Here is a 24,727-nt window from a genome sequence, read left to right as displayed (position 1 = left end):
ATATATGTGTGCACCAGCGGGGGGGGGGGGGGGGTAACAACTCACATGTGAAACATCTGGTAAAGGGAAAGTGATATTGGCTCCCAATGTACTTTCTTCCCATTGTTCACCGATTATCTACTCACCTATTACCTACAGCCTCCCTCACTGCCAGCTTAAGCAAAAGCCATTTCTTTCAGCTGTCTAGAGCAAAGACATGCAGAGAAAACAAAAAGCTCCCAAGAGCTTTATATATAATATACTCAGAGTAGGAATTCCCTACATTTTAAAGTTTTCAATCCATTTGGGTTTAATAAAGTAGATGATGGATGAGCTAATAGTAACTGTGAAATCTATTTCAAGGATAGTGATAATAAATACAAGTGCTAACTCTGCATCAAATACGTGCTACAAACTTCACAAATGCTGTAATTCATTTACTTCTCCCAGCAACCCCTACCATATAGGTATTATTATCATCCCCAGTTTTACAGATGTGGAAACTAAGGTGCAAAGAACAAAAGAAAAAACTTTTCCTAGATCACACAGCTAAATAAATGAAAAGCCAAACATAAGTTTTCCTGACTACTAAAATTAAGTTTTGTTAATATTTTCAACTATACATGGGAGGGCTCTTACAAATGTCTTCCAAATAAAATTCCATCAATAATTTAAAAATGTTAATTCAGATTAAAGAAATCGGATTTTTCTAGCACTGTATAAGAGAATTAACAAGCAAAATTTGGCCAAATTATGTAACAGAAAAGCTACCCAAAAAGCCCAGGTATTACAGGAGCATTACAGATTAAAATAACCATATCAGGGGCGCCTGGGTGGCGCAGTCGGTTAAGCGTCCGACTTCAGCCAGGTCACGATCTCGCGGTCCGTGAGTTCGAGCCCCGCGTCAGGCTCTGGGCTGATGGCTCGGAGCCTGGAGCCTGTTTCCGATTCTGTGTCTCCCTCTCTCTCTGCCCCTCCCCCGTTCATGCTCTGTCTCTCTCTGTCCCAAAAATAAATAAACGTTGAAAAAAAAAAAAAACCATTTAAAAAAATAACCATATCAATAGCAACAATACTATCTATCCTGACCATAAATTAAACAAAGCACTCTTTAAACATGTAAAATCCAATGTGGATATAAGCAACACTCAAATATTCTAACAATAGGGATACTTCCTAGAAATGAAATATCCAAGTATCATTTTAGCCAGCAGACCTAGGTTCAGTCACACCTTTGCCAATTCTAGTATGGTAACTTTGGGCAAGTCACTCTACCTCTCCATAACTAAGCGTGCTTACCTATAAAATCACAGCAATACCTATCTTAAACTGTTAAAGATGAAATGAGATGAAATATTTAGCAAAGTATCATTATAAGTACTCGTGTACTGGCCACTATCATTATTATCATTATTATTATTACTGGAACTTTAATTAAACAGTAACACTCCCAATTTCCCATTATCTTTTCTTCTTGTGCTCCATTAAAATGAAGGAAATAAAATGGCCAAGCTATAGGCCTCAATAATTACAAAAACAAATAAGACCCTAAATAATTACAAGTTGACTGTAGGAGCAAACATTCATTTTCAAAAGGTTAAGTGATTTGAAGAGCTTTGGGCCTAAAGAATTAACTGGTAAGGGGTGCCTAGGTGGCTCAGTCGGTTAAGCGTACAACTCTTGATTTCGGCTCAGGTCATGATCTCAATGGTTCGCAAGTTAGGGGCCCCTGTCCAGCTTTGTGCGGACAGCTCAGACCTGCTTGGGATTCTCTCTCTCCCCCTCTCTCTGCCCTCTCTCCTTCTCTCTCTCAAAATAAATAAATAAACATTAAAAAAAAAAGAATTGGTAAAACCTAAGCACAATTTTTTTTTTGTTTAATTTGAAAATCAAATAAACATGAACAAATGCTCTGTAAATATAAGTTGTCTTATTTTCTAGTCTTAGGGACTAATACTCAGACAAGCATATATTGTTTAAAATTTAGTAAACCTATGACCGGGTGGAGCTCAAGTATGTATTTTTTTTTTTTTTACACTTTTATTTATTTATTTTGAGAGAGCAAGTGCATGCATGAGAGCAGTGGAGGGGCAGAGAGAGAGGCAGACAGAGTCCCAAGCAGACTCCACACAGGGCTCCATCTCATGACCATGAGATCTTGACGTGAACCAATGACGGATACTCAACCAACTGAGCTACCCAGGTGCCCCCAAAGTAGGTGTATTTATTTATTTTAGAGAAAGAGATTGAGAGCAAGCAGAAGAGCAGAGAGAGACAGACAGGGAGAGAGAATCTCAAGCAGGCTCCACACTGTCAGCACAGAGCCCAATATGGGGCTCCAATTCTTGAACCTTGAGATCATGACCTGAGCCGAAATCAAGTTGGACGCTTAACTGACTGAGCATGCAGGTGCCACAAGTATGTTTATTTTTAAAGCATCATAGACGATTCTTTTTTTTTTTTTTTTTAACGTTTATTTATTTTTGAGACAGAGAGACAGAGTATAGAGACGATTCCTTTAATCAAGTTTGGGATTTACTGCTTTAGAGTATATGGCATCTATATCCTAACATGCAGATGATGGATTTTCTGAATGGTCTTCAAAATTTAAGGATGCCAAGAACAAGAAATGCTAGGCTATCTTTTCCAACCCAGAATCTCTGGAAGTACTGAGGGATATTAAGGAATATTTTAGTCAGTGATGATAAGGAACTATCATGGTATCTCCTTAGGAACAAAATTGCACCCATCATGACCAAAGTTAACCTGTTCTTCTTATCCCCTCCACTCTCTTCCTTTAAGTACAGTGAAATCACCCCTGGTTTCTGATCACACTGACAAACTATTCTACTATTATAGCATCTATAAAACTTAAATCTTCACCAAACACGCCAATTTCCCTTGGTAAATTTGAGCAACTTAAGAAAAATAAATTTAAAAGAAGAAACAAAAAATAGGACTTGCAAACAAACCCAGTTCAGGCTCCTACTACTGTGTAATTTGGGGCATATTTGTCTGGGAATCATCAGCTGTCTCATGTACAAAATGGGATAACACCCAGAAAAGTATCCCACGTATAAGGCATTTTCCCTCTCCACCAACAAGGCAAAGAAAAAGTGTGTTTAAATGTTAAATCTTTAGTGCTTGTTGAATGAAAAAAATCTCCTGCAACCAATTTATAACAGGTTTCCTGATCTGACTCAAAAAGTAGTGGGTGAGTCAAGGTTTCTCAATGGAAAACCAGACTGACATGGTCAATGAACCTATTATTTATTACCCAATGTACTGAGCTGTTATTAAACAGTATGCAAAGATAAGGGAAGTACAGCTATTTATATCTTTGAAATGGAGACTGAGTTTACATCTCCAATATAAAAGATCTGAATTTGTAGTATGCAGTAGTGGTCTATTAAACCTCACTGAATAAACAAAAATTTTGCCTATTTTCTCTTTCCCCTGAAGTGTTTAAGGCCATGGCAGGCAGAGTAATAGTGCCCCCCAAAATACCCATTTCCTAATCCTGGAAAGCTGTGAATGTATTAGTATGCATAGCAAGAGAGAAATATGGTTGCAGATGGAATTAAGATTACTAATTAGTTGACCTAAAAATAGGGAGATTCCTATTCTGGATTATCAGGGCCCTTTAAATGTGAAAGAGGGAACAAAGTTAGAGAAGGATATGTCACAAATGATGGAAGCAGGGTCACTGATGCAACAGCTTAACCTGCCTTTGCTGGCTTTGAAGATGGAAGAAAGGAGCCATGAGCCAACAAATAAGGGCAGCTTTTTCTAGGAGCTAGAAAAGTCAAAATAATGGCTTGTCCCCTACAGTATTCCAATAGCTCTGCCAACACCTTGATTTTAGCCCAGTGAGATCCATGTCAAACTTTTAATTTACACAATCATAAGACAATAAATCTGTGTTATGTCACTAAGTTTATGGTAATTTGTAATAGTAGCAATAAAAACACTAATACAAATGCCTTTTTTGTTGTTGTTGTTAAAGAACTCCTTTAGAGTCCTTGAGTCAAAATGGAGATACCCTGGGACACTGCAAAATCAGGTTTAATGATCTCTAATGAAATGAGAAAACAGTCCATTCTACAAAACTTAAAGTTTAGAAAGAAAAATGCCACTAGTAGAAGGAGGTTCTACTTCTAGAGTGGCTGAGTAGATGTTATCAGGCCAAACCACTAACAACTATAAACACTGGGCAAATTATTTTTAAAAAACCAAAACACTTTCTGAAGGCACTGGAAAACAACCAAGTGCAGGAAGACACCAAAGGGAGTCTATACTTAGAAGAAGCCAATGAAGGTTTTTTTGCTTTACACTCTATATCTTTTAGCCTAAAAGCAGGCCCACAGGCCTGTGCTGGGCAACTAAAACCAAAAGAGAAAACCTGCAGTCTTAATGACTTGAAGACCCACAGAACAGTATGGGACAACAGGCATGGGAAAGTGCGAAATCCCAGAAAAGTAAGCCAGAGAGAAGCCCCATTCCGTTGGCTGACCCCAAGGCCTGCATGCACATGGGGCCAACTCCAGGCAGCCCAGCTAAAAGAACTGAACCAGTATTTGAGGTGCTGCCTACAAGGGAGCTGGATTATAGTTCAAGTTCAATTGAGTTAACAGCCTGCACAACAAACACTTATGGAGAAATTAGAAAAATTGAGAGTCTCTATGATTTATTGTTCACAATGTCCAGGATACAATTCAAAATTACTCAACAGCCCATTTTTAAAAGAGAAGGCAGTAAATGGAGATTACCACACAACAATTTCAAAACTGTTACACCCATGTTTGAAAAAAAAAAAACACTTCAATGAACAAAAAAATCGAATAGACACTATAAAAAAGAACCAAATGAAAATTCTGAAATTGAAAAAAAATTTCTAAAACTGAAAATACAATCCTTGAAAATGCCACTCACTCCTACTGAAGTGGTGGCTTGGAAATGAAGCAGCGATGAGCTCCAAAGTGGTGTCAACAACTCAAAAGCCATGGAAAATTACTGAAGAGAATAAGCCTATTCTGACTATTTACTACTCCATAATTCACATTTTTTAGGCAATTCTTGATAATCAAAGTGTTACTGTACTTTTTACAGAAGACTTCAAGAGATTAAGAAATATGATTCATGGTCACACAACTATGGTCTTGTAGGCACTTCTAGACAGTACTGTTATGGGTATTTTTAAATCAATGATGAACTCAAGTCTGTGGCTGAAGAAATTAATGCAGCAGAAATTGTAACAATAAGCAATTTCTTTGAAAATGTAAAGAGTTTCCTTAATGGTTTCTTTTTTAAGAAACAACCTTTATTAAAAGGCACCTCTTTACTCACACATTTCCTAGGTCATTCTGATATTACACTATTTGGAAAAGGACCTGGTTATATAAGTTATAGAACATCCTCACAATGGAATGCTATGCAGCATTAAAAATGACAGTATAGGGGCGCCTGGGTGGCTCACTTGGTTAAGCGGCCAACTTTGGCTCAGGTCAGGATCTCACGGTCTGTGAGTTCGAGCCCCGCATCGGGCTCTGTGCTGACAGCTCGGAGGCTGGAGCCTGTTTCGGATTCTGTGTCTCCCTCTCTCTGCTCCTCCCCTGTTCATGCTCTGTCTCTCTCTGTCTCAAAAATAAACAAACATTAAAAAAAAAATGACAGTATAGAAATGTCTACTGGTAAGGAAAGTGGATCAACAATGTTTTTATGGGAAAAAAACAGGCTACATAACAATGTGAACAATACCATCAATTTTTACTGTAAGGTCTCTCAATTCTAGACACAAAAATGTTCACATTTTGGTTATTTCCAGGTTGATGAGATTATGGGTAATTTTTATTTTTTGAGCTTATTCTGTTTGCTGTTCCCAAAATCATGTTTTCCCTACGATGTATTACTTGTGTAATGAAATCAAACATAAATCAAATCATCAGGCTATACACCTTAAACTTACACAGAGATGTGTCAATTATTGTTCAGTAAAACTGGGGAAAAAAAGAAAAACTTACTGATTCATCAAGTCAACAAATATTTATTGTGCACATACTACATGCCAGGTAATATTTGTACAAATAAAAAACTGTTGCAGAAACATAAAATTTGATTGAAATTTCTTCCACTACCTGAAGATATTCTTCAATTTTCACCTATAGCCCTTTCCCTCAAAACCTGGAGAAAATCTATCTGTACTCTTAATTCTAGCCTTTCTACTAGTAGACAAGGTCTACTTCATCACCTCTCACCTGGGGTTCTGCAAGAGCCTGTTTATCTATTTCACCTCCCTGCCTCTGGCTCCTGGCAAATGTATTCCCTCACTCCATCCAGTCATCTATCCAATACGGGGAAACCTGGCCATGACCCTCTGCTTCTCTAAAATCCTTCACTGACTCCACACTGCTTCCAACATAAAGCCAAATTCTATGGCACGGCATGCAAGGAGCTCCAACACCTGGGCCCTATCCACCTCTTATTTCATCTCTGGATTCACCTTACTTCCAACAATGGAGTCCAGCAACACTGCTTGAGGCTTCCTATAGGCACCAAGTTTTTTCTTGCCAACTATCAATAGTTTTTTCTGATGTTGTCCTTTCCATCTAGAATATCTCCTCACCGATGTTAGTATTGCCTCTAGAAAAAATCTTATACCACCTTCAAACCAAATTGACTTTATTCATATCTCTTAACACTGTACGATATTTACCTTAAAGTTTCAACTCCGCAAGAACAGGGACTAAGTCTGTTTATCCGTAATATAAAGAAATAGTACCAACTATTAGATTCAGAATGTGAACATTTAACAGTGCTTGGCACATGAAAAGTAATCACCAAATGTTACTTATCACTATTATCCACGTTGTTCCTGCAGCCCAGCAGTGAAGTCGAACCTCAAATGTTTATTGAACGACTAAACTCTGCAAATTGGAATATTCCTCCCGTTTTACGACCAAGAAAACTAAGTGCAAGAAATTACAGCCCAATGTCACAAAGCTAGAAAAGGCGGTGAAGCCACTATCTAAACTCAGGTCCAATTCTCAAGCCCTATTCAATTCTACTATGCACTATCTCCCACTCTTCTGCTAAAAACTGACTCAACCTCTCTATTTTACTGCTAGGGGAAAAAAAAGGCTTCCTTCCAGTAAATGCTGTAAAAATCGCCATTCCTGGAAATCACCATTAAGTTAACTTGAATGCGTGTTTCGATTCAACGTCCTTGCCTAAAATAAGAGCATGTACTTGGATCTCAGAAGCCCATTCAAGTTCTAAATCCTTCTGGGTGCAGTTTTTCTGATGGTGTTCTTTCATAGGGTTAATGTGACACGATTATTTATCGAACTTTTCCGATATGCAAAACACAACTGCAGTAAATCAAACACCGTGCCCTAAGGAAACGCTCTTTAAGCTTTCAACCAGCAAGCCAGAGCCTATTTCCAGTGCGCTACTACAGGCCGGCAACAAGGTCACCAGGCTTGATATGCAAGGTAAGGTGCCTCCTTCGTGGGCGGGGGATCTTAGAAACCTATCTGGCCGACGAGGCCAGGCCTACGTTCCGCGCTGGGGCGAAACAGCAACAGACCACCGGCGGCCCCTCCTTCTTCCTCTCCTTGACCACACTAGGCGTAAACTTCCCAGTCCTGTGGGGGAGGCCACGCACCCGCAGCAGCTACGTCTGCGACCCTCCCTCGGAGCTCCTCGCCGGCGGTGGAGCTGCAGCGGCCTCCCTGAGAGAGGACGAAGGCCGCAGTGTCCTTGCCGCCGCCTGCAGGTCGTCCAGAGCCCAGGGTTCTCGTGTGCCCACCACAAAAGGAGACACCGAAAAATAGGGGAGAGTGGCGGCAGTGCCGGGGCTCATTCCGAACCTCCTTACCCACTGGGCGATGAGGCCTGCCGCCTTGGCCCGGAGCGCCGCGGAGAAGAACATGGCGGACCAAACAGTTGGCCTTTCCCTGCGGCACCAGGCGAGAATCCCGAGCGAGCCTGGGACGCACGGCGTGCGCGCTCCCGAGCCGAGGCCTAGCGAGTCCAGGGTGGCGCGCCCCTCCCTGCTAGGAGGCGGCGGGGGCGCGCGGAGGTGCGCGGGGGCTGCTGGGGCCCAGTGGGCGGAGACTTCCTCGCGGCGGGGCCCGGCGAAGACCAGCCAGGCCCGTAAAAGGCTGGGTCCTGCAGGCCGCCGGTGGGGTCCCGACCTTGAAAGGAAGCGTCAGTGAGCTGTACCTTGGGCCTCTAGGGAATGAAACGCCGATCTGGATTTATGGGGTGAGCTTACCTCCTGGAGAGCTTTATGGGAATTACCACCTCCTTTTTTTATTGTAGTTACTTAAAAAAAAAAAAAATTCCGTTGCGCCCCCCCCCCCCCATAAATCATATTTTACAAGTTAAAGGATTGAAGATGGAAAAGACTGCTCCCCAGTGAGCTAGACACCAAATGCCCTGTTTCGCATTCTTTTGATTTAGAGATGTGTGCCGACATATTTAAGGGTGAAATGATAAACCCGGAATTTGCTTCAGAACAAAGGAGATTCAGAATAATGGACATAGAGAAATGAAACATTATTGGCCATGAATAGTGACTGTCGAAGCTGTGGTAGTTCTCATGGCTATTCTCGGTACTTTTGTACATGTTAGAAATCTTCCATAATAATAAAACTTAAAAAAAAAAAAAAGGCCACTTCCTTTTTGATGTTTGTTTGGTCATCTTTGGAAATTCCAGGTATTTTTATTCAGCAACAGCCGTAATATGCACAGCGCAATTTCCTGCTGTGTAGCGTTTACCAGGCACTTTACTGCCTCTTGATTTTTCCCTTCACTGCCTTCTTTTCTTGCGTGTCATGTCCTGTAGACCCCTTCATTTTGCCCATTTTCCCTGCTAAACTTGTGAATGATTTCTGGAACTTTCACAGCAGTATAAGGATTTTAAATATTTATTCTTCATGTGGAAACTCTAGGGGCGCCTGCGTGGCTCAGTTGGTTAAGCCCCTGACTTTGACTCAGGTCAAGATCTCTGGGTTCCCAGTTTGAGCACCAGGAGGAACTCTGTGCTGACAGGTCAGAGCCTGGAGCCTGCTTCGGATTCTGTGTCCCCCTCTCTCTCTGCCCCTTTCCTGCTCATACTCCTCTCTCTCTCTCTCCAAATAAATAAACATTAAAAAAATTTTTTAATAAAATATTGCATTATAACCACTTATGAGTCATATTGTACAAATTATGAAATGTAAGTCACAAGAAGGCTGACAGCCAGTGAGCTAGAAGTGCTTTGGTTCCCATTTCATTGCTTACCTTTTATATTAGCTTGCTTCTCCTAAACTGGTTCACTATTTACCTCTCAAAAGGAAAACTATTCTGGATCTCCATGTTGATTTAAATTATTGTTTCACAGGGGCACTTTGCTGGTTCAATCAGGGGAGCACGTGACTCTTGATCATGAGTTTGGGCCCCATAGTGGATGTAGGGATTACTAAAAAATAAACTTAAAAATAAAAAATTTGTTTAAAAAATTAAATTATGGTATTATAAATTTACCTATATATATATGTACGTGACACTACTATGCACATAAGCTGTTCTTGTAGGCCTCATACAACTAAAACCAAAATATATCACAAATTAAATACATAACAAACTTATTACAAATGGATGATACTAGTAAGACATGGAGTCTGAATCTGGTATACATGCTTTCTCTTGATTCCATTAGGGCCTTCTCTGACCCTAGGTTAAGTCTCCATGATACCTTCCTTATAGATGCCTGCCTCCATTTTCATTATCACATTTACCACCAGATTATAACCTCCATAGATGTAGAAACCTGCCCTTCCCAACTTGTTTGATTCGACAGCTTTCGCTGATATATGGAAGGCATTCAATACTTGGAAACTGAATGAAAATGTTGCACATAGTACAAATATTTGGACTCTGAAGGGGTTGTATGTCTCTGGTTGGATTATGCTTTTATAAACATGTGTATCTGTGAGAGCGCTTTTGGATACGAGTAACAGGAAACCTAACTGAAGGAAATTAAACAGTAATGAGTTCATTATGTCACATGAAAATAATTCCAAAGGTAGAACAGTTCCAAGATTAGGTAATTCAGTTACTCAAGGATGTCCTTAAAAACTTGAGAGCCTTCCCATCTTTCTACTCAACCATTCAGGAGCTGTGACTCCTGTTATGGTCACAAGGTGGCTGTAGCAGTTCCAAATATCATGTGCAGATTACAACCTTCCCAGGAAGAAAAAGAACTCTTTCCTTTCAGGGGTCTCAGATGTTCCTCCAGAAGACTTCTTTTATCTCATTGGCATACCCATCATGGTAGTTAAGAGAACAGGCTCTAGAATGAGACTGCTGGTTCAGACCCTATCTCTACTGCTTTCTAGCTATGTGACTTTGGGCAAGTGAGTCTCTCCAGTGTTCTGTTTAGTAATAGTACCGTCCTCATTGCTTTATGCTGGGAATAAAATGAGTTAATAACTATGAAATTCTTTTTAAAGTACTGAGCATGGAGTAAGTGCTCAGTAAATGTTAGCTTGGATGTCTTCCGTAATGGAATAACATCTGTGGAGTTCACAGTTCACAGAGAAGGTATATATCTCATTGGCGTCTAATAGTCCCAGCAAGGACTTAGCAGATATCCCTAATTTCTGTTACCTACAGGCCAAGAGTGCAAAGAGTAATGTTTAAAACATTAGGGATCAGAGCTAAAGGAGTTAGTCTAGCCTGTTAACACTTCCTTGAAGATGATACAGAAAGTAAATGCTTTCAACAGTCATTCCACTGCCAGTAAGTGTAATACCGCTTTGTTCAACCATCCAAAAAGTCTGTTAATGTCCAGCATGATTTTGGCTTATCCTTAACCCAAATAATTCTCAAGTGAAAACATTAGGATTAATCTTCTTCACACCTGGTAATGTGAGTTCATTTCTAGAGCCACCCCACTCATAAAGTAATCTAATGCACAACTATTCTTCCCAGAGTCTTTAGGATAGAATTGTGGGGGCTCTTTGAAAAATCGCTACTCTCAAAGCCATCGTTTCTAGGCACAGACCAACATGGATGCCAGTGATGTTAAATGTTAGTTACCTAACCCCATAGGCTTGATTGAAATTGGCTTGATTACATACTGTAATGAATATTATGGCTGCCTGGTTAGACATATCCCATGATTCTAAGTTAGTGCTACTACCTTAAGCCCAGGGAAGTTGGCCCTAACTATAGTGATCAACCATTTGAGTAAAAAATGTGTGTGGGTTTGGGGTGGGGAGGTGGTGGGTAAGGGGAAATGAGGGACTGGGAGCTAGGAGGACTGGGATAAAGTTGAGGGGAATGACCAAAAGTGGGAACTTGTGCTCTGCCATTTCTATGATTTCTTCTCCATTTAAACCAACATAAACAGGCTCTAGTGAGGACATAGTATGATGAAAACCATGAGCTTTGTAGTCAGAGGGACTTAGGATTGCAATTCTGACTTCATCTCTTACTAGATTCTGCGAAGCTTTGGTCCTCAATTTCTTCAAGTATAATTAGAACATTAAATCATTCTCTTAGGTCACATCATACTTATTAAAGCAGCCTCAGGCACTTTATAGTATGTTCTGCCTCCCACATGGCCTACTCTAACCATATTGACTGGCCTTAGGTTTTCTAACATAACATGAAGCGTAGGTCCAGTCTTGTTTTGAGGGAAGAAGAGGGACTGAGTCAAAACTCAAAGGAAGGAGGAAAAAGAGATAAGACTATTGCTGGATGAATAAGAAAGAGTTTTCAAGAGAGAAAGGAATAAAGGTCCTTCAAGTAGGAAATTTGAGGGTGCAAAAAGTGTGATATAGTCACATTCGTACACTGAAGTGTTAGACCTGCTTCATGCTGTTGCACTGTGAGGTGAGGGGGGATATTAGAATAATGAACAACTTCTTCATGATCTTTCCAAATTCTTCTCAAGTTAATCTGGGATATGTGGGACCAAAAGGGAAAATGAAAATCAAAACAGCCACTAACTTAGCTATACAAACCTCAAGAATAGACTGTCTAAAAAAATAATAAGCAGAATGTCACCTAAACCATTACCAGATTCAAGTCGCTTGTTACTAAGGAAATTTATCCTAAGGAAATAACTAGGAAAGTCTACAAAGTTGTACAAACAAATATGTTCATCACAGCGTTATTCATAATACTGAAATCTTGGAAGCCATGTAAATGATCATCATCAACAGAATTGATTAAACAAATTACAGTACAACCATACAATGGGATGTCGCTCTACAAATTTAAAAGTAATAACAAAGATCAGTATTTATTTTAAAGGAAAGATGCCCATGATGTGTTAAGTTTAATTTTTTAAATTTTTAAAATTTTACAAAACATCATGTGTAACATGACCACACTTTTTGTATGTGCATAGAAAAAAATATGGGAAAGTTACATATCAAAATGGTAACAAGAGGGGGCACCTGGGTGGCTCAGTCAGTTAAGTGTCCAACTCTTAATCTTAGCTCAGATCTGGATCTTGGTGTCATGAGTTCAAGCCCCGCGCTGGGCTCTGTACTGGGCGTGAAGCCTGCTTTAAAAAAAAAAAAAAAAAAAAAAAAAGTTAATAGGGGCTCCTGGGTGGCTCAGTTGCTTGACCATCCAACTTTGGCTCAGGTCAAGATCTCACAGTTCGAGGGTTGGAGCCCCCTGTCAGGCTTTCTGCTGAGCCTCCTTAGAATCCTCTATCCAACCCCCCTTCTCAACCCCTCCCCCCACTTGTCCTCTCTCTCTCTCCTCTCTCTCAAAAATAAATAAACAAAAAAAATGTTAATAAGAGTTCTCTCTGGGTGTTGAAATATAAGGTAATTTTAATTTTTTAGACCTTTTGTATTACCAATTTATTTCAATTAACGTGTTATTTTTATTGCAAGAAAATAAAGCCGTGTTCATTTTTAGAAACAGGGTACTAAAGGAAATATAAAAGTGAAAAAATTGATAACTCTCTTTTATACTCACTTCTTTTTAGTGAGTTGGTCTACTCTTCAGAGTAGAATTCCTTATGCTGCTATTAATTCAAGTTTTAATTTAGGGCATCAGTGAGTGTGGACTGGGAAGAGGGAAATGAGCCAGTTCTTAGGATCTTTGGGCAGTTTTAATTTTAGGCAGAAGAAACAGCTCTGGACTCTCCCACAAAGCTGTTCCTTAAAATTCCTGTGCAAATCTGAACTCATTTCTTCCTTGACCAGTCACAAAAAGATTCATATAAAATTTCTTTAAATAGCCAATTCTCCTTGCTCATATAAAATACTCCTTGACTAAGAAATATTATATTGCAGCTAAGTAGTTCATTTGCTTCATGTACTTGTGTGGTATGGTATAAACAGCCTGAGCTGTGTAATGAAAGAGTAACCCGAGCAGGGTGAAATTGGTTAGAAAAGTCTTTCATTCATTCATGTGCTGTACAAATATATTTTCAGCCCCAATTATCTTCAGCACTGAAGATACATAGATGGAAGACCGTAGTCCCTTCTTGGGAAGACCTAACACACTGCATAATACAGAGTATGTGTGCAAGATGAAATGGGAGCTTGGAGGAAGGAGTGCCAAAGTCTTCCTGGGGCAGTTCATGCCAGGCAGAGACTGGAAGGCTACATAGGAATTGCCATAAATAGTTTCTTGGGGATAAGTTTTCACCTGAAAGAAGTGAAAGATATGTATTGTTAGAAAGAAGCTGAAAGATCAAAGTGGCAAATAACTAAACTTGTAAACTGATCCTGCTAATAAAAAAGCTTAGAGGAGACATTTCCCTGCTTCTTCAGAAGCCCACTTCCTACCAGGTAATTTCAGTTCATAGTAACAAAGACACTTGATGTTGGTGCTGGGGTCTTCATTGTCCTTTCTAGAAGCGAGATGCTTTTGGCAGGGACTTGCACGCTACTGTGTGTTAATGGTTGTGTGTTAATGTCAAGATGCCATGTGATAGGGGCACCAGGGTGGCACAGCCAGTTAAGCGCCTGACTTCGGCTCAGGTCATGATCTCACGGCTCATGGGTTCGAGCCCCACATTTGGGCTCTGTGCTGACAGCTCAGAGTCTGGAGTCTGCTTCTGATTCTGTGTCTCCCTCTCTCTCTCTACACTTCCCCTGCTCATGCCCAATCTCTCTCTCTCTCTCTCTCTCTCTCTCTCTCTCTCTCTCTCTCTCTGTCAAAAATAAATATTAGAAGATGGCAGGTGATAGAATTAGAAGAGGTTGTGGTATTAAGGTGGTAGAAGGACAGGAATTAATGCATGGATTCTGAGATAGCCTGATTCAGTGGGTCCTTGTATTAGCATTTTAGAGCAGGAAAGACTGGAAAAGATCTGGTCCAATCACCTCACTGTACAGATTTTTAAAAAGTTACTGAGCTTGCCAAAGATCTTAATTGCCTTCTTTAAAAATAAATTATTAAATGTAATGTTCAGTGTAATAGTGCTGGAGTATATCTCTGTAAAACTTAATGGGAAGACTCATTCCATCCATCTGAATAGCAGAGAAATAATGGTCTGTTTTCCGAGCTTTAGCTCAAGTGTGTCTTGTGTTTATATAGTCAAAGGTCAAAAGCTGACTAGGAACAGATGAGCCCTTTCCTTTTACATCATTTTTCAACTTTTCAAAGGGCTTAAAATAAACTATCATTTTCCATTATTTACTTAAGGGATTTGTTTTGCAGAATTTGTAGCTCTTGGGAACCCCCCTGTCGTTCTTATGAAGTACACAATCTGATTCTTACTCATCTATCAACATCCAAGGAATGTTAGTATTAATATGTATGGTTTAAATCACCCAAAACAGAATAAGAAGGCTGAATTGGCTAGTAATGTTTGTGACTTTCCATAAATATCTTATGTGTATAGACTCAGGAAATCACTCTTCCTTGAGATAGAGGAAATGATAGAGATAGAGATATAGACATGGCGGGGGTGGGGGTGGCAGGGAGGAGGAAGAAGAGGAAGAGAGGAGAGACAGAGAGAGAGAGAGACAGAGTGAGAGAGAGAGAGAGGAAAGAATGAGAGCATGTACGTCAGTTCTGAGACCAAGGATTAATTTCTCTGAATAAAAGCACTTCCTTTTGTAACCAGCATTTCATCTGACACATTCTTAAAAACTACTGCAATCCTAGACTTCTAAGGGCGTACAAAAAATTTGTAGCTGACCTTGTGTAGACAAAGGTTTGCACTAATTTTTACATGGATTCATTCTTCTGCTGAACTCCAACTTGAAATCTCTGTGAGACGCTACTCCCCAGAATACATCCAGCACTCAAATCCTTGCTAGTCAACCTCTAAATGAAACTAAATTCTAAATTCTACCTTTACAATGCCTGTGCTACAGAGATTCAGTCAGACGTATTAGCAAGTGGAGCTTTTACTGGAGACAGTCTCTATGTGTCCACATTATAGGTTTTCCCAGATTAGTATTTTGAAAGGTATCATTAAAAAAAAGATAATCAGGGGCGCCTGGGTGGCGCAGCCGGCTAAGCATCCGACTTCAGCCAGGTCACGATCTCGCGGTCCGTGAGTTCGAGCCCCGCGTCGGGCTCTGGGCTGATGGCTCGGAGCCTGGAGCCTGTTTCCGATTCTGTGTCTCCCTCTCTCTCTGCCCCTCCCCCGTTCATGCTCTGTCTCTCTCTGTCCCAAAAATAAATAAACGTTGAAAAAAAAATTAAAAAAAAAAAAAAAAAGATAATCAGAGCCAACATAGGGGAATGCCTTGTTGACATTCATTTAATCAAATATTTGTTTAGTATTTCTGCAATAGTAAACTTCCCCATGGCCCCATGACTGCTTGCTAAATTGGCATAACATTTTGTTAAATGTGTAACCTGAGGGGAAAAATACTAAGAGGAACAAAACTTGTCATTCACTAAACCATTCCTCGATCCATTCAATGTTTGCCAAGTTCCTTTCATGGGTCAGGGAAAGGGCAGTAAGTGTTGAAGATGTCAAGATAAAGGACACAGTCCGACCCACTCCAAGGAGCTCACAGTCTTGATATGAGTACATGATTGAGTTCTTAGGTGGATTTGTCCACTGAAGAGAATGTACAACTCCAAACTCTCTCTGCTCCCTCTGAAATCTAATGTGCTTTTGCTGTGATGCGGTTTTGCAACTTGTCCTGTTGTTTTAGGAACAATAAACATTCAAAATAATAAACATCATGGAGAACCTACTATACCAAGTGGTAAGGCAGGCAGACTCATAAGATGGCCCCAGTGGTCCCTGCTTCCTTGTATTCATGGTCTTATGTAATCTCCTTCTGTTAAGTATGGGCTGGGCTGAATGACCTGCTTCTCACCAATAGAATATGGCAAAAGTGATGGGATGTCACTTCTATAATTAGGTTAGAAAAGACTGTGACTTCAGTCACTAGTGCTTTCTTGGTTTGCACATTTTGGTGAAACAAACTGCCACATTGGAGAGGCCTACCTGTGAAGGAACTGAGGGTGGCCTCCAAGCAAGGTCCCTAGTTTACCAGTCTGTGAAGAACTTAATCCTGCCAACAACCACGTGAGCTTGGAAGCAGATCCTTCCCCATTTGGGCCTTCAAATGAGACATGAGCCTTGTTGAAAGACCCTGAGAAAGAAGACCCAGGTAAACTGTGCCCAGATTCTTGATCACAGAAACTGTAAGATAATAAATCCATCTTGTTTTAAGTTTAGGGATAATTTGCTATGCAGCAGGAGATAACTAACATGGAAATTATCCTCACACTTGAGGAGTTGACAGTATAGCTGAAGTCAGACAAAACACTATAGCCCAATTTTTAAAGTAGTGCCATCTTCAGTAACTTGGCAGAGGTTTAAATCAAGGACTGGATGCTGTGATTCTGGCATTTCAGTTCTAATCTCAAGTTGACTTGATTTCTGTTTTTATAGGTTTTCCAGCTGGAAAAGCTCTCGAGCAATTCTGTCCCTTTATTCCCTGTATTCTGTCCCTGTATTCCACCTGAAAAGAATAATGATACACACTGTAATTGACCAACTGACCTACACAGCCCTTGAGGGTAGGAAGAGTATTTTACACTTAGTGCTTTTTCACATGCCCTTTCATATAAGGGGAGGGTTCACCAAATATGAATGATGAACTATATTCTCACAATTAGGAAAAGACCAAAAAACACGTGGAAGACTTATGCATTCATTTCCTGAAAGACCTGAGAATTCTGGCACATGTACTGGAAATAGGATGGGGTGGGGAGGTGCCAAAGCAGTCGTATACAGGGCTCTGATGCACAGTTCATGAGCCAAACAGAAGAAGCCTTAGAAGACTTCCACAGGTGATATTCACCATGACACTATATACTTCCTCCAGAAGCTTTCCAGAATCACGAAAACAAGAGCCCTGAAGGTTATTTTTATTGACAACAGCAGATGCTGCCTGTGCTCTGCCTATAACCCCTAGGTACTGGCCATCACAGTGTATTCCAGAGCACCCTCCTGCAACTTTCCATTTGCAGGCTTCAGCCAGAAGTGCAGATGCAACCTTCAGCTGCTGACATTTGAATGGGAGGAAAAATCCCCAATCTTCCTTGCCCTGTTTTGATGGGACGACTCTGAGGTGTGTTCTATGCTGTCACCCATAGCCCCCAGTGGCACTGACTCCCAGGCATTCACAGGGGTAACCTACTCAATAGCACTTTCTTGGGTCACTCCAAAATAAACTGCTCGGACTCAAATCTTTGTCTCAAAGTTGGTTTCTGAGGAAACGTGATGAACAGTTAAACTAAAATAGGATGCTTAAGTTTGAATCTTGTTGAATTAATCCTGCTGAAGCTGTCTTGCTCAAACATCTCAGGAAAGAACTAGGCCTAACTTTAGTGAAGTGTGATCCAATGGGAAGCCTGGGTAGGGAGGGCAGTACTTGGAAGCTGACTTGCTCATGGGGTTGGAGTGAACACTGGGGACTGAGTTGAGAGATTTTTTTTTTTTTTAATGACACAGACTTTCAATAAATTTTAGAATATTGACAAATGAAATAGTCACTAAGAGAGGTGCCTGAGTGGCTCAGTCGGTTAAGCGTCTGACTCTTGCTCTCAGCTCAGGTGTTGATCTCAGGGTTGTACAAGTTCAAGCCTTTGTTGGACTCCATGCTGGGCATGAAGCCTACTTAAAAAAATAAAAAAATAAAAAAGTCACCAATAGCTATCAATCAGCCCAGAGCTTGGTTTCTTTCAGCAAAGCTGGGAGAATGTCTAAGTCAACTCATCAGGCCCCAGCTCTGCCCCAAGCAAGGTCCAGAAAGGTCCCAGAACTGGTTATGCTCTTTCTTTGGCCTCTTGACATCCTAAGCCCTTCCAGCTGTTGAATGGCAAAAGCCAAAAATGGGATCACTTCCATTGCTGCACCTGGCTCCAGTTATAATGACCCAAACCAAGTCCTAAAGGTCCCCAGTAGCACTGGAGAAGTACGGATGTTTATTTTTAAATAAATTCCTTTTCTTCTGGTTTAATCAAAAGCTTTTATAAAGTTTGGTTTTAAACCATCCGCAAACACACTAATCTCTGAAGGATTTGGCAAAGATGTATGTGTTTTTCTATTTCCTGTTTTTTATTGTACACACAGATTAACACGGATTCAAAGAGCCCCCCCCCCCCCAAAAAAAAGTCCAGCACAAAGGATACGGTTAAATACAACAACTACAGTGAGGAAAGGTCTGAAACAGATTGGACAGTTGCCTCAACAACTACAGTGAGGAAAGGTCTGAAACAGATTGGACAGTTGCCTCAGACAGAAAACTAACAAATAACTGTTACTTAAGTGAGTCACAATTGGAAGTTTCAGTCATTGTATGTGGAAGCAAACACATTTTAGTGTATGAACCTCTATTGTGGAGTTTGCATTTGCCGCTTGGTGTTCGAGTTCCTGCTTCTCCAAGAATAAATAGCCTGGTTAAGTATAGTCTTTAACAGACAACCTCCACTTTATGAGCAAAGTCAGATCCCAAGTGTTCATCAAAAGGTGCTGACAGAGGTTATCGGACATCTTCTGACAAAGGTCCGCATCCAATGGCCAGCACATGTGAGAGAGTACCAGAGACGGAAGAAAAACCTTTAGAAATTTTGCTGAGAAAATGCCGCCCTTTCTTCAAAACATGTGTGTTCCTTCCTCATGCTGAGAGAAGCTGTGTGCTTTCCATGTTTAGAGACGGTCTTTTGGAGGGGAGGGGGGATTTTTCAGACCAACTTGACCAGCCCCATGTCTGATCTGAGTTTTTCTTCAAAATGCTTTCGATTTCCTCTTTCAATGTAATCTTCAGGCTGAGAGCTGTTTTGCCCTCCCCACCCAATGGTATTGGTGCGTATTTCAGAAACTCTGTGAGTATCTTGTGGTATCTGTGAGTGAGATGGCTCTTCACAGTGGGTCTTCTTTGAGTGGCATCATCTAGATTCATGCTGGGCATTCAGTAAGAGCACTACTGAATGTAAACAGAAGTCATGATTGTAAACAGAAATTGAGGCTGAACACTGCTCAGGGCCCTTACTGCTATAGCGTGGCTCCACACAAGGACCCTAAAGTTTGTCTTCCTACAGCCCAGACACTGCGATTCTGCTCATCTGGTCAGGGTCTGTGACAAGCAGCGAGAGTCTAAGCTCATTGCTTTTATGTCTTGCAGTATGCTTTATAAATATTTTAGTAAAAGTAATACGATATTCAGATAAAATTCAGATCCATTTTGCCCCCCTCCTCAATTACCTTTCTTCATTTTCCTCCCCAGATCCTCCCCTGGTAGTGTCTCCAGTGCATGTATGTGTGTGTGTCCATCATCAATCTATACAGTTTTTTTTTTATTTTAAAATAATTTGTATCATATGTTTAGATATTTCTGCAACCTGGTTTATTCCCTCTCAGTGGTATATTTTTGTGATCTACTTACAACATGAATACATGGACACCTAGTTCACTTTTTAATCTGCTATTCCAATGTTCTTGGGAATACAAACTTTATCTTTCATTTCAAACCCCTCTGATGGGTTTCAGATTGTTCCCAGCTTCTTATAGCTGTTTCCTATGCACATATTTGCAAGTTTCTCTACAGGAGGACTTTTCTAGGGCACAAGGAATATAATTTTTAGCTTTGCTGTATGTTGGAGGTTTTTCAATTTGTGTGTGTGTGTTTTTTTTAACAGTGACATTTTAGTTTATTTTTTATTTTTTAAGTAAGCTCTATGCCCAACTTGGGGATTGAACTCACGACCCTGTGAGTTGTACCTCAGGAGTCACGCATTCCACTGACTGAGCTAGCCAGGCACCCTTTTACTGGATGTTGTTAATCTGATGTCAAAATAGTTGTATTTATTTTCACTTCCATTAGTAGATTTTGTAAGTTCCTATTTTTCATCTTTCCAACATCTCATATCGTCAGATCAAACAATTTGTAGACAATCAGAGGGATATGAAGTGGGATCTAATTTAATTTGTATTTCTCCCAGTATAGTGAGGAAGACCATATTTTTGTAAATTTTGCTGGTTTTGTTTTCCTTTTCTGTTTCCTGTGCATATTTTTTGCCCATTTTCAAAACTTGGGGTTTTGTTTTCTTATTAATCTTAACTCCTTGTATATCTTAAATACTTTGTAATACATAGTATGAATATCTTCTCCAAGTCTATGGCTTGTTTTTAACCAGATTTTAAAAATTAAGCTTTAATTTTGGCATCATTTAAAAATTACAAGCAAATTTATAATTTTTTTTATTTTTTTTTTATGATTCATGTGTTTTCTACCTTGTTTTAAGAAATTCTGCTTAGGGTCACCTGGGTGGCTCAGTGGGTTAAGCATCTGACTTCGGCTCGCTCAGGTCATGATCTTGCAGTTCGTGAGCTCAAGCCCCGCATTGGGCTCTATGCTGACAGCTCGGAGTCTGGAGCCTACTTCAGATTTTGTGTCTCCCTCTCTCTCTCTCTGCCCCTCCCCCGCTCACCCTCTGTCTCCATCAAAAAATAAGCATTAAAAAAACTTTAAATTAAAAAAAGAGAAATTCTGCTTAACTCAAGGTCATCGCAATTATCTGTATATTTCATTCTAATAGTATAAAAGTTGTGCTCCACATATTTTGATCTTTATTCTTTCTATAACTTATCTGTGCATAGGGTGTTAGGTAGTAAAAATCTAATTTTACTTATTTATATCTAGAAGCCAATTTTTCCAATACTGTCTTTTTTTTACAATGGAAATGGCTTTCTGATTACCTAAACAACTCATGATCACTGTGAAAATTCGAATAATTATTTGACATATGAAGAAATACATTAAAAGTCACCTGAGAGCCTGTTACCCTAAGGTAGTCATCATTGATATTTTCAACATCTTTAATCAACAGTCTGTCCTCTCCTCCACTTGATTATGGTACCACCTCAGTCATACAGAAAGAGGTCTTTTCTAGGATTCAGGCAAACTTAGAGAATTAACACTAGATCTGGATATAATTTGTAGAATTTGAAGTATCCGTGTAAAGGGTTTTCAAGTTAGAGTATATCACATGATTGCCTGATTTCATTAAGCAGCGTAAATAAGTAAACAGAATAAGTAGGAGCAGCACATGAAAAGTAAGAATTTTCCAGTGACAACCAGCTCTGTTGTCCTCCAGTTTGAGGACATATGAGAACAAAGACTACAAATTTATGAAGCAAAAGCGTAATTTTTCTTAGTATCATGCCCAGTATGCAAGGTTCATCTTGCTAAATATTTTCAAATTAAGACCATTAGTACTTCTTCTAATAAATAATTTATCTTAAATGTTGTCACAGAAGTAGACAAGGAAAAACAGAGCCAGTTCCTAGAAAAGCACTGTCTAACTTGGATAGAATGTGAAAATTTGCATCAGTCCATCTTGGAAGCTCTAGGGTGTAAAAGGTGAAATGAAATGGAGTACCTTGTGTCAAAGGGTTTAAAATGGAGCCAGGAGGCCATAAAGGAGGTAGGCCTTGTGCACGTCTTCATCCTCACCGGTGGAGCCGTGAACTTTTGAGCTGGGCCAAACTGCAAATATTCTGAGGACCCAGCTGGAAAACCTACAACCTGCTGCAGTAACAGACTTTTGCTTAGTGGTAGTCTTAGCAACCAATTCTGTTCAGCCTCGATTCATGTTCTACAACCGACGCCAATCAAAATTCTTTGTAAACAACTTATACAAACATTCCCTTTCCTCTTTAAAAACACTTGACTTTTGTTCTCCGACAGGATGCTATTTGGCTTGCTGCCCAAATCTGTGTTCCCCAAATTGCAATTGTGAGACCCCAAAGAAATGTTTTGTTCTATTTTAGCTCTGCCTGGTTTTTTTTTTTTTTTGGTTGACAATGAAAAGTTATTTATCATATTTCAGTACCACCAAGAAATAGAAGACCGTATCCTTCCTCTGCATACACAAATATCACCCTTCAGTATCTTAATATTTTCTATTCTTCACAAAATTTGTAAGTAAATTCTTTGAGGCACACATTAAAAATACATTTGATGTTTTAATTAAAAATAAGCAGAACCACGTATAGGCCATGTCTATCAGCATGTAGGATGAGAGTCTGTTTTTTGACCTTGTGCCCACATTGATGTCTAATGAACACTGATGAAGTTATTCAGTTTTTATGTAGGCATCCTCTGGTATATATGGCATGGGTTTTTGAAAACGTATTCAGACATTACTCATTTCTGTTCCAAAGGGATTTGAAATGTTTTAAGTGATAAGAATATGCAGTGTAGAGTTCAGTTATAAATTGCAGTACTATATGAAGAGAGTTGGAAGAGCTACATAAGGATTAAGTCCCTCTTCCCAAATATAGCCATGTAGATACATCTGTTCTAACTTTACCTCGTCTCCATTCTACAGCTTTCTCTTTTGCCACATTCTAAAACCAAATTGTCAGAAAAGAAAGCAACAAGCCAAAGTATAGCTAGTGTGTTAGCCCAGGACTGGATTCCCGGTACTTGTGATTTCTGAGTGTGTGCAGACCTGGGTGAATCAGAACGACTTCTTTTCAAGCATGTGTGATTTATCCAGACACTGACCAGCTCCAAGTTCTTCCTGCCCACGTGCTTCCTGCTCCATCAAAATTAACCCAGGCTGCCAAACTGCTCTACTGCTCCAATGCTTTGAATTTCGAAAGCTGTTTTCCTTGAGGACACTCCTAAGAAGAAAAGAGGAAATTGCCTATGTGCGTGTTTCTGAGACAACTTCAAGGGGTTTTTAGCAAGCAAAAAAATTTCCAGTGTGCAGGTTTTTTTTTCTTCTTTTTTTCTTCTTCTGATCTCATCTGAAAGACACTGTGGTTTTCAGCTAGCTTGGTGCTGTTACTACAGTCATTTTACCTGACCTCTTTTTTTTCAACAGGCGTAAGACAAGGCTGAGCTCATACTTTCATGAAAGCCACTCTGCCATCTAAGCAGAACTAACACTGTTAGAAGAGCATGCAAATTGTAATTAAAAAAAAAAATCCATAAGCCAGCAGTTTCTTTTGACCACAGTGGTTTTTTTTCCTCCTGCTCATTCTGCTGAAACAGCAGCGTTGGGGTACATTGCAAGGCTTCAGCTTTCTGCTCTAATTTGCTGTTCTTCTGATGAGAATTGTGCGTTTGAGGATGTTTTGTCTCATGTGTGCGACGTGTTGCACACCCAGCTGGATTTTAAGTTTCTGAAGGCATGGACCCCTCCTTTCTTTGCTCATCTCATCTCTTCTAGAGGATCCCATATGGTATTCTATTGTAGGTGCTCAATCATCATACGTGGAGTGAATGTGTGATTGAACAAATGAGTGACTGAACAGATACTTCCTGTCTCTCATTTTCTCAACTAAACTGGGCAAACTGGATAGGATCCATTTCAGTCCTAGAGGAGGATCTGTGGCAACGCAGAAATGAGATGAGAATCCAAGGGCATGTGGCAGGAGCTGAAGTGTTCAACAATTCCACAGTGAAGGTGGTTTAGACCTATGTGGATGGATGTCATAGGGTATAATGAGGTGTTTGCATGGATGTACATGTGATAGGTATTATGTTTTTAGTTTCACGCATTCATGTAATTATGTATTTTTATCGGTTGTATGTTATCTACGTGTGTATGACTTACATATAAACACATATGAGACAAGTATGTGTGTGTGTTTGTGTGCATGTATACAGTTGCCCCTTGAACACCACCAGTGTGAACCACGAGTCCACTTATACACAGATCTTTTCTGATAAAGACAGTACAGTACTGTAAATGTATTTTCTCTTGCTTATGATTTTTCAAAAGAAGAAACACTTTCTTTTCCCTAGCTTGCTTCATTGTATGAATACAGTACATACAATATACAACACACAAAATATGTGTTAATCAACTGTTTATGTATTTGGTAAGGCTTCTGGTCAGCAGTAGACTACTGGTAGTTAAGTTCTAGGGGAGTCAAAAGTTATACAGACTTTTGACTGTGCCAGGGAGTGGGCGCACCTATCCCCTGTGTTGTGCCAGGGTCAGCTGTATGTCCATTAAAGAATTCGCACTGAGATCCTCTTAGAGAACCACCTTTGTTTGGAAAAATACCATGATTATCCACTTATGGTTGGAAAGTAAGGCCCTGGGGCTACAGATAGAAGAATATATGGAAATAAAGTCACAGCTAAACCAATCTGAATCTAATCATCAAGAGGAATTTGGGAGTTGAGAGAGTACAAGGGAGAGATTGAAGAGAGATGGGACTCCACAGGGCTTTGCTTAGGAAGGTCGTCATAGGGGAAATTAAAGAAAAGAGGCTGAATTCCTTGTC

General features: G+C 40.0%; 1 protein-coding gene across 1 annotated transcript in view; it reads right to left on the bottom strand.

The window, feature by feature from the left end:
* NDUFV2 (NADH:ubiquinone oxidoreductase core subunit V2) overlaps nt 1-7,951 on the bottom strand; it is a 31,329-nt gene extending 23,378 nt beyond the window's left edge. Inside the window, exon 1 of the mRNA XM_030292569.2 lies at nt 7,856-7,951. Coding sequence (XP_030148429.1) covers nt 7,856-7,909 — 54 coding nt within the window. The 5' untranslated portion in view covers nt 7,910-7,951. The remainder of the gene's footprint in view (nt 1-7,855) is intronic.
* Between the last annotated feature and the right edge of the window lie 16,776 nt (nt 7,952-24,727).

The sequence above is a fragment of the Lynx canadensis genome, chromosome D3 (genome assembly GCF_007474595.2).
Source record: "Lynx canadensis isolate LIC74 chromosome D3, mLynCan4.pri.v2, whole genome shotgun sequence".
Lineage (NCBI taxonomy): Eukaryota > Metazoa > Chordata > Mammalia > Carnivora > Felidae > Lynx > Lynx canadensis.
The sequence above is the reverse complement of the archived record's forward strand: the minus strand, read 5'-3'. Positions and strand labels throughout refer to the sequence as shown.